At 47.4% G+C, this 15,359-nt stretch overlaps 1 protein-coding gene across 1 annotated transcript in view; it reads right to left on the reverse strand.

The window, feature by feature from the left end:
• The window catches only part of ptprga (protein tyrosine phosphatase receptor type Ga), a 281,211-nt gene that overhangs the window by 16,534 nt on the left and 249,318 nt on the right, over positions 1–15,359 (reverse strand). Inside the window, exons 9-14 of the mRNA XM_020483255.2 lie at positions 12,606–12,790; positions 9,878–9,986; positions 9,474–9,523; positions 8,142–8,901; positions 4,234–4,372; positions 1,233–1,324 (exon numbers count right to left, since the gene is read on the reverse strand). Of these exons, the coding sequence (XP_020338844.2) occupies positions 1,233–1,324; positions 4,234–4,372; positions 8,142–8,901; positions 9,474–9,523; positions 9,878–9,986; positions 12,606–12,790 (1,335 nt within the window). The remainder of the gene's footprint in view (positions 1–1,232; positions 1,325–4,233; positions 4,373–8,141; positions 8,902–9,473; positions 9,524–9,877; positions 9,987–12,605; positions 12,791–15,359) is intronic.

The raw sequence follows: 15,359 nt of genomic DNA on the forward strand, positions 1-15,359 counted from the left end.
GAGGAGCAGGTTAACCATTATGGTCATATATGGCCATCCCCTCACTGTTGACCCACTGGGGCTGTTGAAGCCCCATACACACTGAGTCATGGCAAACACAATATGATTCAGTCTACTGTATTTACAGCTTTATCTGAGAGAATTAACCAGTAATCTTTAGCTTAATTTAAAGAAAAAGTATGCCTATTTCAGTCCTCCAAACCCATGATCAAGACACAAATAACCCACAAACAACCCTCTAATCAACATTAGGCTATTCTAGAAACACTGTGTTACAGTCTAATAAAGCCACATACCTGTTGATAGCTCTTGAGGAGTTACAATCTGCGGGGGAGAATGTAGAGTACTGAAGTAGGTTCTCAAAGTTAAGACCCTTTTAAGGAGGAGGAGAGTGCTCTTCTGGTGCCTACTTTATAAGCCTGCCCTGTCCACGTTCTGGGAAGTGCTTTGCCATTGGCTTAAATAGGCACATTGGACACAGCTCTCTGTGCCAACGCCCATTGTGAAGGGCAGTCAGTCAGTCCAAATGGATTTGGACGCTGGGGGAAAATCTTGGATATAAGGGGAGATGTTAGATATGGAAGAGGGGGTCTTTGAGGGTCAATCTCCATGCCTCTTAGGTTTGATACACTGTCTGGACAGAGTGAGAGATCCAGCACTCCTCTACCCTCCTCCCCTTCCACCCTCCTTTGGTGCATTTGGGCTAAACCAATGATGACAGGGAACTCTAATCAATCGGTTTAAACGCTAAGTCGAGTGAGTGCACACAAACATCACATCATTATGAAGGAATAGTCTGTCCAAAATTGATCACACACTATGCATCACGAACTGATCCTTTGGAAGAACAACACAATATTTGGAAGAACTATTCACTGACTCTTCAACAGAGCCCATAGAGGTGGCTGGATGTTGAAATAGTGGTCTCAGGTGAGGAGATGGGTCACATGCAGTCTCATATGGTGTCTCTACTGTATGTGAGTGGTGTCTGTACAGGTTGTACATGATTTGTGCCTACAGTATTCCAGTGAAACCAGAGAGGAGCAGAACTATGTGGGACTTGGCTACTCCCCCTTTACCCTGAGTGTCTATTACACTGAGCAGTCAGAAAGCAAAAGTTTGGTCATCTTCAGTGCTGGGCGCCATGTTGTTGCCGGTAAGCATTCCATTCATCCATTCATGATTCCTGGAGTACTATGGGGATAAAAAGGGATGCTCTGATTGGTGCTTACCTGGGATTGGAATGACAGGGATGCTCTCATTGGGCACTACTCTAGGAGAGCTACTGTCTTCCACGTAGAAATGAGCTGTCTGGAAACACCTCCTGAGAGAGAGAGGGAGAGAGAGAGAGAGAGAGAGAGAGAGAGAGAGAGAGAGAGAGAGAGAGAGAGAGAGAGAGAGAGAGAAACGCACACCGTCAGTGACACGTTAGACCTGTGAATAATGTATCAACAATGACAATCCCCCCAAAGTAAACTCAGACGGCAATGGAAACGCGGAACAGGATCAAGGTGTACTTTGAACTCCTCCAGAGCAGGCGAACATTAGCGTAAACACACAGTCACACACACACTCTCACAGCTCCCGCACCTCTCAAAGAGGTTGGGTTAAATGCGGAAGACACATTTCAGTTGAAGGCATCAGTTGTACAACTGACTAGGTATCCCACTTTCCCTTTCCTCACACACAGTCAGAGTGAAGACTCGTAAAAACACTATGAGAATCCATTTGTTTTCAGTTTAAGCATACTGTACAGTGTATGTCTGACGTCAAACGATGATCAAGAGGGCAAAGTACACATAGAAACACAATTTATGGAGGTGTGTCTGGAAAGACATCTAGCTCTAGACTAAGTACCAACTTCACGGAAGTGAACTGTACATAAACATATTGCACTGTACACTTCAGCAAAGAGCTCTAACAGAGATAACAGCTACAATATGGAAACAATGGAAACAGTAAAAAAAAGAAACTGTTCCTCTCTTTAAACTCCCCAAAGTGAAAGAAAAACCAGCTAACTTATTTCTTCCTCAATGACACCACTTAAAAAGAGGATATAGGTGAGAACAGGAAGAGAGGAGCACAGGTCTGAGCTTGAACCAGAGGCTATATAACAAATACAGCGTAAAGTCACAGTCCGTGTGTGTCTATGGTCCTATTCCTACCTGTATTTTATGCAGAGTAGATTGCAGAAACGGGTCATCCTAGAGAGTGAAGAAGAGGAGAGACAGAACAGTCTTTGCCAGCAGCGTCTGCATGCTGCTGCTGAACCAGACCAGCGGACGAAGGAGAAGAGAGGAGGAGTAAAGGGAGGAGAGAAGGGGAGGGCTTCCCTGTCCCCTCTGCTCTAACATTTATATTAGCAGACGCTCTTATCTAGAGAAACTTACAGTAATAGTAAGTGCATACATTTTCATACTGGTCCCACTTAGGAATCGAACCTACAACCCTGGCGTTGCAAGCACCATGCGCTACCAAGTCACACAGGACCACAAACAAGCCGGAAGAGCAGCGGCCTCTCTTTCTCTCTGTCTAGTAAGAGTTCCTGGATCCTTCCCCAGTAATTCTCTTGTGTGTTTATAGTCAGGCTCAGGGTTGGTTGACCTAATCTCAGACCAGTCATTACCAGGTCATTATTCATTGGCGGGCTTACTGTCCACAGGCAGCCAATGTGGTCCTGGTGGGGGAGGGGTTACATGGCAACATGGGGGTTGAGCCATGAGCTCCACTCCACAATAGGATTAGAATTGCCCAACACTCCCCTCCCATGCCTCAGACACCTGCGACTGCCCAGGAGACCTTGAACTCAAGCCCCAACCGTTCGTCTGTGTATATGTGTGTGTGTGTGTATATGAATCGATATTCTATTGTGTTAGATCCCCTGGGCCTCCAGTGTCTGGGGGGATGTCACCATCCAGACGACAACTCTGTAATACCAGGAACTTTATCACACTTTATCACACACACACACACACACACACACACACACACACACACACACACACACACACACACACACACACACACACACACACACACACACACACACACACACACACACACACACACACACACAGTCATCTGATCTGCAGGACGCACAAAGGTAGGCTCAGTGCCCACTCTGTGCTCAGTTCAACCAGGCTAGGCAGGCTAAGCTGAGTCTAAATGCTAGGTTAACCCAACAGCCAGCCTAATCCTCCTTAGCTTGTTGCTGCAGCCATGAGCTCTGCCATATGTTCTCCTCAGAGGCCCCCTACAGGCCAGAGCCCTATGAATCCCACGGGTAAAGGTTGCCCTCCAGGCACAGATCAAGGATGCGCTTAGCCTCCTGAAATCCTACAACCTTAACCATTAGGGTGGAAGCATAAAACTGACCTGAGAGCAGGAAGGGGCAGCTTCCTCGTGCTCTGCTGGGTCTCAACGAGGGGCTAATCATTTGGCCATGGCTGTGGACCTTTAACGGAGCCGAGGGTGGTGAGAACCAGAAAGGTCACGGCCCACTCAGAGGAGAGATGGTCTTTGAACCCAGGCTGGCATTAAACGCCTATTTCAAGTGCTATGATGGATGAGCTTTGATGATAAAGGCCTGAGGACAGACATTGCTCTATTCAGCATCATAAGAATCATATCAATCTTACAGTAGGAGATATTAGCTGAAAACTAGTGCTCATAACCTCAATGCTATGTAGATTATGCTTCTTGTGTGACAGTATTTGCAGATGGGAGAGTGTGTATTATGTAATAGTACCTGTTAAATACAAGCTTTCTGTTAAATACATTCAAATGTGCATGCTCTCCACTACCCTGGCAGATGCAATACCCACCGGGAGATCTCTGTGTCAGTTTCTCCCAGTGCCCCCCCCCCCCCATGGCTGAGGTTGTTTTGCTCCAGAGTGGAGCTGTGAAGGGGAGCAGATGGCCGGTCATACCCCTGGGCCTTAACCCATGAAGGGGGCAGCAGGGGTCTACTATAGGGCACTGGTGCTTCAGGGGAGAGCAGGGGAGAGCAGGAACCATAGCCAGCTCACACACTGAGAGACCACAGACAATGCTCTGGGGGCTGTTTGAATTAGCACTGGAGTGTACAAATCTCACAACGTCTGTTGACCAGCGCTGTCTGTAGCATTTCACCCTCCTTCAAACTATATCAACACGATCTGGGGAAACATTCTTCCTGACAGGTTTTATTCAGCTACGTGAGTGTGATGTGTCAGTGTTTGTTATGGTACCCACCTCCAGTAGACGAGCACGGCCAGCAGCAGGCTGAGGCAGACGAAGGTGAGGGCAGAGACCACCATCAGGGGGATGATCCACTCCATCCTGCCCACCCCGGGGGCACCCTGCCGGGTCAGGTTGGACACGCTTGTCCTCTCTGAAGGAGGGGGAGACACGATCAGTCAGAATAACAGCAACATTTACTGTACATTATAGGAATACTGATCCGGAAGTGGAGAGGTAAGGCATGAGGTCAAAGACAAATTTAACTCAGCTTCACAAAGGTATAAAACAAGCCACAAACATTGATGTCTTAAAATTAGCTTGCCATCTTATCAACCAAAGACTCGTTGCTGGCCGATTTACCTTGGTAAAGTGCTGACAACATGATCGGACCAAACGTTTTCCCAGAAACCCCCTCTCTATGTAGACTGGTGTGGTACTATTCCATAATACCCAAAAACGTTTGTGCTGTGGAACCTTGAGCTGTGCCCACCAAAGAAACAGTAGCCTCTCTTCAAACCGAAATGCTACCAGTGACGATATATTCCTGTCCTTTCAAAGACAGGTATTCTAAAGTTAGCCACATTACCTGACAAAATCTATCAACATCATCAGCCCCTCAACCTACTGTATCTAGACTGGAGCTTTACACTGACAGAAACAACCCTGGATCACATCCAATAGGCCCACACAGGAGGAAGAAATGTTCACGATGACAAAGATGAATTGATATTGGATATGTCTAGAACATCAACAATCAACACACCATCTTTTTATGTAGATAGGCCTGGTGCTACATAGCCAGGATGTCTTACTACCCAGGTGCTCCACCATATCCCATCAATCCTGAGGCTCTAAAGCCACTGAGCACGGCCCCCCTCCACGCTGCTCTGCTACCCTACCTACCCAGGGCTAGTTCTCCTGCGGTGCTGTTCCCGGCCCCCATGGCTTCACTCCGCAGCGGGAGCCTGGGCGGTAGTGGCACAGTGGGTGTGGCCCTGGGAAGCAGAGACAACAGCCCCCTGCACTGCAGCACAGCCAGCCGCTACCACAGCTTCTCTCTCTCTCCCAACCATCCACACACACCAGACAGGCAGGAGAACCATGATGTGCTGCTGTGCTCTCCTCCGCTCTGCTCTCTCCTGTCTGCCGCTCACGCTAACACGAGTCGTCCGGGAAAAAACACGCCAGCGGAAGTGCACATGGACACACACGGGCACAAACAGCCAGTCACAAACATGCACTGAAGGATACACACACACGCACACACACCAATAGTCTACATGACTCTAGTGACTCTACCCACACACTCACACATACAACACTGACACTCCAACGCTCACACACACTACATACGCTCACACACACACACATGCATATTGATGCCACACAAACACACACAAGGACACACACACCAATGGTCTACATGTCTCTAGTGCCAGGCAGGGAGCTGTTAATGGAGCACAGGGTTTTTTCCCCTGCAGCTGCGGCTCTGAGCTCGTGTCACTGGCTCTGAAAGTAGGCCAGCACTCAGCCTAAAGAGAACACAGAGGAGGGAGAGAAAAGGGGAAGAAGAGAAAGGAGGAATGGGAAACAACAAGGATGGAGAGAGAAACAGAGGTACAGAGGGAAATACAAGGAAGGAGAGAAAGAGAGGGTGTGGGATAGATGAGGAAGTAGAGAGTGGGAGAGATGAGGAAGTAGAGAGTGGGATTGATGAGGAAGTAGAGAGTGGGAGAGATGAGGAAGTAGAGAGTGGGATTGATGAGGAAGTAGAGAGTGGGAGAGATGAGGAAGTAGAGAGTGGGATAGATGAGTAAGTAGAGAGTGGGATAGATGAGTAAGTAGAGAGTGGGATAGATGAGGAAGTAGAGAGTGGGATAGATGAGGAAGTAGAGAGTGGGAGAGATGAGGAAGTAGAGAGTGGGAGAGATGAGGAAGTAGAGAGTGGGAGAGATGAGGAAGTAGAGAGTGGGAGAGATGAGGAAGTAGAGAGTGGGAGTGATGAGGAAGTAGAGAGTGGGAGAGATGAGGAAGTAGAGAGTGGGATTGATGAGGAAGTAGAGAGTGGGAGAGATGAGTAAGTAGAGAGTGGGATAGATGAGTAAGTAGAGAGTGGGATAGATGAGTAAGTAGAGAGTGGGATAGATGAGGAAGTAGAGAGTGGGATAGATGAGGAAGTAGAGAGTGGGATAGATGAGGAAGTAGAGAGTGGGATAGATGAGGAAGTAGAGAGTGGGATAGATGAGGAAGTAGAGAGTGGGATAGATGAGGAAGTAGAGAGTGGGATAGATGAGGAAGTAGAGAGTGGGATAGATGAGGAAGTAGAGAGTGGGATAGATGAGGAAGTAGAGAGTGGGAGAGATGAGGAAGTAGAGAGTGGGAGAGATGAGGAAGTAGAGAGTGGGAGAGATGAGGAAGTAGAGAGTGGGAGAGATGAGGAATTAAAGGGGATGGGAAAGAAGGAAGGAGAGAGTGGGATAGATGAGGAAGTAGAGAGTGGGAGAGATGAGGAAGTAGAGAGTGGGATAGATGAGGAAGTAGAGAGTGGGATAGATGAGGAAGTAGAGAGTGGGAGAGATGAGGAAGTAGAGAGTGGGATAGATGAGGAAGTAGAGAGTGGGAGAGATGAGGAATTAAAGGGGATGGGAAAGAAGGAAGGAGAGAGTGGGATAGATGAGGAAGTAGAGAGTGGGATAGATGAGGAAGTAGAGAGTGGGATAGATGAGGAAGTAGAGAGTGGGATAGATGAGGAAGTAGAGAGTGGGAGAGATGAGGAAGTAGAGAGTGTGAGAGATGAGGAAGTAGAGAGTGGGATTGATGAGGAAGTAGAGTGGGATTGATGAGGAAGTAGAGAGTGGGAGAGATGAGGAAGTAGAGAGTGGGATAGATGAGGAAGTAGAGAGTGGGATTGATGAGGAAGTAGAGAGTGGGAGAGATGAGGAATTAAAGGGGATGGGAAAGAAGGAAGGAGAGAGTGGGATAGATGAGGAAGTAGAGAGTGGGAGAGATGAGGAAGTAGAGAGTGGGAGAGATGAGGAAATAGAGAGTGGGATAGATGAGGAAGTAGAGAGTGGGATAGATGAGGAAGTAGAGTGGGATAGATGAGGAAGTAGAGAGTGGGATAGATGAGGAAGTAGAGAGTGGGATAGATGAGGAAGTAGAGAGTGGGATAGATGAGGAAGTAGAGAGTGGGATAGATGAGGAAGTAGAGAGTGGGATTGATGAGGAAGTAGAGAGTGGGATTGATGAGGAAGTAGAGAGTGGGATTGATGAGGAAGTAGAGAGTGGGATTGATGAGGAAGTAGAGAGTGGGAGAGATGAGGAATTAAAGGGAATGGGAAAGAAGGAAGGATAGAGTGGGATAGATGAGGAAGTAGAGAGTGGGATTGATGAGGAAGTAGAGAGTGGGATTGATGAGGAAGTATAGAGTGGGAGAGATGAGGAATTAAAGGGAATGGGAAAGAAGGAAGGAGAGAGAGGGGAGAGTCCTATCCTACAGAAACATGTATCAAACACACATCTTTAAACTGCAGTGGCAGTTTAAATGCTTTAACTGCCCTTACAACAGTCTCTCAGCATGTAGAGAGCTCTCCTGGGCAGATTGTTCACTTTACTGAACTCCACACCTACTGTATGTCATTCAGTATAACCTACGTGTGTAGGTGTTGATGTGGGTGTAAATGGGTATGTGTGGGTATGAAAAAGCCTCCCAACTGAACCATGGTGTGTCTAATACAAGGCTGTCATATTCATTTCCACTTTATAGTCATGTTATTAAGAATCCCATACTGTTGAAAGGAAAAAGACCACGTGGAGACAGCGAGTACTATTTGGTCTCAGATCCAACCCTGATGCCCTTTCATTCTTTTACTCAGATTCAAGATGAATTGAAAAGTACCTACTATAATGAGTGTTCTCACCTGTGTGTATGGAGAAAGGCCAGTGGCTCTTGTTCCCTCCTGTGCTAGGTCTGAGAGTTGGGGCGGGGAACTCTGCCGGGTCATTCCCTGGCCCCATGGTAGGGGGCACCACTGTGTCTGTCTCCACCGTGCTCTGTGTGTGTGTCACCAACGGGTCCTCCACAGCACTAGAGGGCGTAGTGCTGCAGGTGTTATTTTCCCCTGCTTCTCTTCCTTTCTCTTTAGCAGTCGAGGCTGGGGCGGCCGTGGGCGGCTCCTTCACCACCGTGCTGTTTGTCTGCTTCTCTACCTTGTCCGCCACTGTCACTTTCTTCTCTTTCGTCTCCTTCTCTTTCTCCTCCTCGTCTTCCTCCTTATCCTCCTCTCCTTCCTTCTCTCCCTCCTCTCCCTCACTTTTTGCACCTTTCTCCCTGTCCTCAGCTCCCTCTCTGTTATCTTTGGCTGCGTCAGCACTCTGGCCGGCTGCAGGTTCGGTGGTGGGCTGACGAGGGGGGGCCGTGGTTGGATTCTGTCTGGAGGCGGGGGCTTTGGTCGGCCACACAGAGCTAGGGAAGGAGGAGATGACCCCACCACTGAACCCCAGCCCAGCCAGGAGGGTACTGGTCACCACGGACGCCACCGTCGCTTGGCTACCACTGGAGGACGGGCCAATGCCCGTCGCCATGGAGACGAAGGAGAAAGGGAGGCCGGAGGAGGTCCAGGTGGAGGAGCCGGAGCTGATGGGAGCCATGTCAGCTGAAGAGGCCGGAGAGACGGTGGGCTAGAGAAAGAAACAATAGGCGAAAAGGGATGAGAGGGTAAGAGAAGGAGGTGAAAAGAGAGAGAGACATGGCTGAGTTACACCTCACATCATAATGTATCCCTTCCTACTTCCTCTTCCCGGCCCCCGTTGCTTCACTCTGCAGCAGGAGCCCGGGCAGGAGTGGTAGTGGCACAATTGAGGTAGCCCTGGGAAGCAGAGACAACAGCCCCCTGCACTGCAGCACAGCCAACCGCGACCACAGCCTCTCTCTCTCTCCCCACCATCCACACACACCAGGCAGGCAGGGGAACCATGGTGGAAGAATATTTACATGCCTTATTAATCCATCAGTAATCATGTAAATGTAGAACTGTTTCATAATTTGAAAGGAGAAATAAGTCAAGAACATTATAAGCTATCTTCTGCTCAATAATGCGATTTCATTGACATCTGTGGACTGACAAGTAGGCTAATTGAGAGTATCTGAGTCACAGTGGATGCATGCTCTCCAGCACAGAGGTTTGATAATGAGACAGTACTGCTCCCTGCTGGAGAGAGGGAGTACTACAGAGTGTTCACTCAACACTCACCATCCCTGTTTTCACGATCCTTGTTCCTTCAAATATCCTGGTGGTGTTAGCTGAAAGGAGACCATAACATTAAAACGTGTTAACCGATGATAAAACAACATATATTCTACTGAATAGACAGTGTAATACTGTATTGATTCTAGCTGTGCAACAAATCAACACAGGCATTTAGACAGACAAGAGATATGTGATGAGGAGGGGGAAGAGCAGAAACAACTCTGGATCACCAAACAAGACAACAAAGGAACAAAACAAGAGACAAAGAGATGTGAGATCAATAGAAACTGAGCGATGCAAAGTGACGGAAATACATACAGTTTGTTTTTACAAAAGTGAAAAGAAAAAATGAAGGAAAGAGGGTGATGAGGAGGATGATGACAATGAGGAAGATGAGGAAGAATCACCTCTGAAGAGCATGCTCTGGCTGAAGTCACTGCGCATGTCGCTCATACACACAGCCTGCACCCGGAACAGGTACAGCACGTCAGGAGACACCGGAGTGATGACAGCTTCCTGTAACACACAAAACCAGGGGACCGTCAGCAATACACAGGAGCACCACGCTCATTAAAAGATCAATTGTGTCCCTGTGTTTTTGTCGGGGATCACAGACTGTTTGATCCAGAGAAACAAAAGGAGGATGTGGTTGACACAGCGAGCGTCCATGCTCACACACACATAGTAATCATCTGTGCTCACACACACATAGTAATCATCTGTGCTCACACACACATAGTAATCATCTGTGCTCACACACACATAGTAATCATCTGTGCTCACACACACATAGTAATCATCTGTGCTCACACACACATAGTAATCATCTGTGCTCACACACACATAGTAATCATCTGTGCTCACACACACATAGTAATCATCTGTGCTCACACACACACAGGAGGTGGAATCGTCTGCAGAACACTTCCCCTAAACCCATGTAGCTAGAAGGCTGTCTGCTATACTGGAGGAGTGTATGTACCATAGAAATAAGATAGATTCTATTTATATGGTGTGTACTCCTACACTTAGGGAGGGTGGCAAGAGCACATAGTAATGCACACCCGCGCGTGCGCGCACACACACACACACACACACACACATACACACACACACACACACACACACACACACACACACACACACACACACACACACACACACACACACACACACACACACACACACACACACACACACACACACACACACACACACACACACACACACACACTCACACACACACTCACATAGCTATGTCTTACTATACTTGTGAGGACTTTTTGGGGACAAACAATTGATTCCCGTTCAAAATCCTATTTTCCCTTACCCTAAACCTAACCCTAACCACTAACCTGTAACCTTAACCCTAATTCTAACCCCTAAGCCTAAAATAGCCTTTTTACAAGTGAGGACCGGCAAAATGTCTTCACTACTCTACATTTTAGTTGGTTTATTATTCTTGTGTGGACTTCTGGTACTCACAAGTATAGTAAACTGTGTACACACACACTTTGATGAGTTCTGGCTACCTTCCCGGTGAGGTCACATAGCTTAGCCTAGAATTCTGTCGTGGCTAAAAGGATGACATAACACAGCCTGCCCCCAAGACAGCACAGAAGGCATAGGTCACAAAATGAAGGTTAGAGAGTGGTGGGAAAATATATTCTCTCTCTCTCTCTCTCTCTCTCTCTCTCTCTCTCTCCTTCTTTCTGTAGACAACAAACACTGGATTTACCACAGAGTATTGAGTGGTAAGATTGTGGCAACACTAGCAAAAATACATAAAACAACCGAAACCCTTTCTAATTAGGACGCAATGTAAATCACCCTGGCTGAATATGGGCGGTAGAGACAGGGCTGAATTACGCGTCACATCGTAATGTATCCTTTCCTATTTCCTCTTTATGGTGTACGCGTTCCAAATCACACGCCTGAACTATCCCCACGGCGGGGAGATGGAGGTCCAATCCACCACTAAATGCATGAGGAATGGCTATTATCATAACTCACATTCTCTGGTGTCCGATCGCCAGGGAGGGCTCGCCGCACAACTAAATCTTACATTAAGTAATGGCGTTTGTTCTCCCCTCACCACCACCACCTCCTCCCTGATTTATGCATGTTCCGCACAGTTTAATTCAGTTAAGGATGTGTCTGCCCTGTTCCCAGGCGGTTATTACAAGTGGAGAGGGCTGTAAAGACCGACGGCAGGCAGCAGGCAGGAAGGCGGGGCTGGAGCAGGGTTGGAGTGGTTTAGTAGGCTTCTCCATGGATTCTAGCGACAGGTTTCATAAAGCCTGGCTGTACCGGGAGCCCCCTCATGGTGGTGGCCAGGGAACAGACAGAGAATAAACATGGAAATGACTATCTGAAAAGAAAAGGAGGAGAGATGGAGGGAGAAAGAGAGAGAGATTGAGTGGGAGGTAATTGATGGAGAGAGAGAAAAAAGAGAGAGAGAGAGAGAGAGAGAGAGAGAGAGAGAGAGAGAGAGAGAGAGAGAGAGAGAAAAGGGAAATATATGGAGATTGAGAGAAATAATAAAAAAGAGTGAGAGAACAGGAAGGAGTGGTGAGAGGAGCGAGAATGGCTGAGACAAGAGAGGCTGTGATACATGGGGAGATTAGATTCTGTTAATGATGGGAAGCCCTCAAAGAAAAGAACCACCACGTCCCTCCTCTGTTCTCTCCTCCGCTGTCCCTTGTTCTCCCTCCCTCTATCAGCAGGCAGGAATCCCTCCTCATTAAATCCCAGCCCCCAAACGGAACACAATGGCAGGATAGAAAAAGAGCTGTGGGTGTTTAAAATGCCAGTGCCAGGCTCTGATCCTTACATTGGTGTTTCATAATGCAAGTTCCAAGGTCAAGCTACCAAAAGTGTCACTATAGTAGGTCTCCACACGCAGTCTAATATGCAGCCAATTTATCATCATTTTTCAGTCTACCTCACCAGTTTCTGCATTGTCACTGTGTGTGGTAGAGTAATTGGGGTGTGTTAATGTAGTCTCACTCATTCACTCACTCTCTTGAAAGTGTGTGTGTGTGTTACAGATTAACTGACCAGTTTGTGTTAACGGTCAGTAACATTTGTGTGCATGTGCATGTGTGCGCGCGTGTGAGTGTGATGAAAACGGACCAGTTTGTTTTGGCTGTCGGTGACGTGTGTCTCCTCGTAGGACTCATCGTGTTTGGTCCAGCTGTAGGAGATGAGGAAGGAGATGATTGGCGGGTGGTAGGTGAACTCTGGCCGGGTCCATCGCACCACCAGGGCCGTGCGGTTCAGATGCTGCACCTTCATGTTGATGGGAGCACTGCTGCACACTGAGAGAGAGAGAGAGGGGAGGGAGAGAGAAAGTGAAAGAGAGATAGAGAGAGTGAGGAAGAGAGGGAGAAAGTGAAAGAGAGATAGAGAGAGTGAGGAAGAGAGGGAGAGAGAGGGGAGGGAGAGAGAAAGCGAAAGAGAGAGAGAGAGAGATTGAGGAAGAGAGGGAGAGAGAGGGGAGGGAGAGAGAAAGCGAAAGAGAGAGAGAGAGAGAGTGAGGAAGAGAGGGAGAGAGAGGGGAGGGAGAGAGAAAGCGAAAGAGAGAGAGAGAGAGTGAGGAAGAGAGGGAGAGAGAGGGGAGGGAGAGAGAAAGCGAAAGAGAGAGAGAGAGAGATTGAGGAAGAGAGAGAGAGAGTGAGGAAGAGAGGGAGAGAGAGGGGAGGGAGAGAGAAAGCGAAAGAGAGAGAGAGAGAGATTGAGGAAGAGAGAGAGAGAGGGGAGAAAGACAGGTACAGGGAGGGAGTAGGGGGGATGTGGGAGACAAAAGAGAAGGGAAAAAGAAAGAGGGTCTTACACTGTGGTCCGACAACGATCTGGAGTGTCAGACAAAGGACTGCCGGAGGACAGGAGAACCCACCACACTCGCATGGACACACATATGTATGCATATTCGCCCCTCACACACACATACAGTACGTGTAGGCACTTGAGATCGATGAAAGAGCGAGAGATGCAGTGAACAGAGAGCGAGAGAGATACCGAGGAGAGTGAGAGTGGGGAGTTTGAGGTAGCTCTGTGACTTATGGAGCTGTTCCACCAGACAGCAGCATCCGTCTTAGGGCTAAAACAATACAGGCTCATATATACGTGCCTCCAGGCCTTCCATCTAGGTTTTATATCTCCCTATTCCCTATATATGTATGCCTCCATAAATCACATAGTTCATAAGCAGTGTTGTTCCCTCATGTGGCCACTAGATGTCTCTGTTTGACCAGCAAACAGAGTGCCGAGTCCTCAGCTCTGCAAGGTGTTGCACGGCGTCAAAAACAGCTCCATGGCTCTGTAGTCTCCACAACAGAGGGGTTCATTACTGGTCATGTCAGAAAGCTGAAAACATCACTTCAATAATCAAACCCTGTTTTATTCACAGGGAAATCTTCCAGAGATCTGCTTTATTTCTCCCAGAAGTCCCTCACCTGAACAGATGTCATTCCACCCATTGAAGACAGACAGACTAGACAAAAGAACCAAATGCTGCCTACATTTCTATCATCAGCTTTATTATGAATAAAAGTCTGAAGATGAATTCAACACACTGTCTAAACAAACAGCCTTGATATGTACGAGTACATTCACTGTTATTGTGGAATGATAAAGCAGACTCATGAGAATAGCCTGTTATGAGTTGTGTGTGACTAAATTCATTAGTCATAAATAGCAGCAATGCGGTCATCCAATAATATCCTGATGAATAGCGGCTGTGGTTTGGCATTATTAAAGTGATTAGTCTCTCCCCCTGTACTGTCGCCTGGCTGGCTGGCTGAGCCAATGGAACCTGTTTGACCTCCACACACACATGGTGTCCTCTAGATAACACCCAGCTGTGGTGGGTCAGCCTGCACTGTCACTCAGCACGTGTGTGTGTGTGAGAGAGAGTGAGAGTGAGAGAAATAGAAAGACAAGAGAGAAAGGTGAATAGAGGACAGTAGGTAAGGGGGCATCGCTGTGATGAATGGCATAAGAGGATCTCTCCTTCATCCCTCCCAGGCCCCATAGCCCCTCATGACTCCACTCTGATAGCAACAAGATCTCACGATCTCACTTCAGTATTCAACGTTTGTTCAATTTCAAAATTGAACGATTAAATTTTGCGATTCATTCCGACTGGTTAACGTAAGGGTTAAGGTTTGGGATAGGGTTAAAATATATACAATACTGTGCAAAAGTTAAGCAGGTGTGAAATAATGCTGTAAAGTAAGAATGCTTTCAAAAATAGACATGTTAATAGAAAAAGGCAAAGTGAGTGAACAGAAGAAAAATCTACATCAAATCAATATTTGATATGACCACCCTTTGCCTTCAAAACAGCATCAATTCTTCGAGGTACACTTGCACACAGTTTTGAAGGAACTCGGCAGGTAGGTTGGCCCAAACATCTTGGAGAACTTACCACAGTTCTTCTGTGGATTTAGGCAGCCTCAGTTTCTTCTCTCTCTTCATGTAATCCCCGACAGACTCAATGATGTTGAGATCAGGTGGGGGCCATACAAACACTTCCAGGACTCCTTGTTCTTCATTACGCTGAAGATAGTTCTTAATGACTTTCGCTATATGTTTGGGGTCGTTGTCATGTTGCAGAATAAATTTGGCCCAATCAGATGCCTCCCTGATGGTATTGCATGATGGATAAGTTTCTGCCTGTACTTCTCAGCATTGAGGAGACCATTAATTCTGAACAAATCCCCAACTCCATTTGCAGAAATGCAGCCCCAAACTTGCAAGAAATGACCATTCTTCACTGTTGCCTGCAGACACTAATTTGTGTACTGCTCTACAGTCCTTCTGCTACAGCCAAATATTTCAACTTTTGACTCATCAGTCCAGAGCAACTGCTGCCATTTTTCTGCA

The sequence above is a fragment of the Oncorhynchus kisutch genome, linkage group LG5 (genome assembly GCF_002021735.2).
Source record: "Oncorhynchus kisutch isolate 150728-3 linkage group LG5, Okis_V2, whole genome shotgun sequence".
NCBI lineage: Eukaryota > Metazoa > Chordata > Actinopteri > Salmoniformes > Salmonidae > Oncorhynchus > Oncorhynchus kisutch.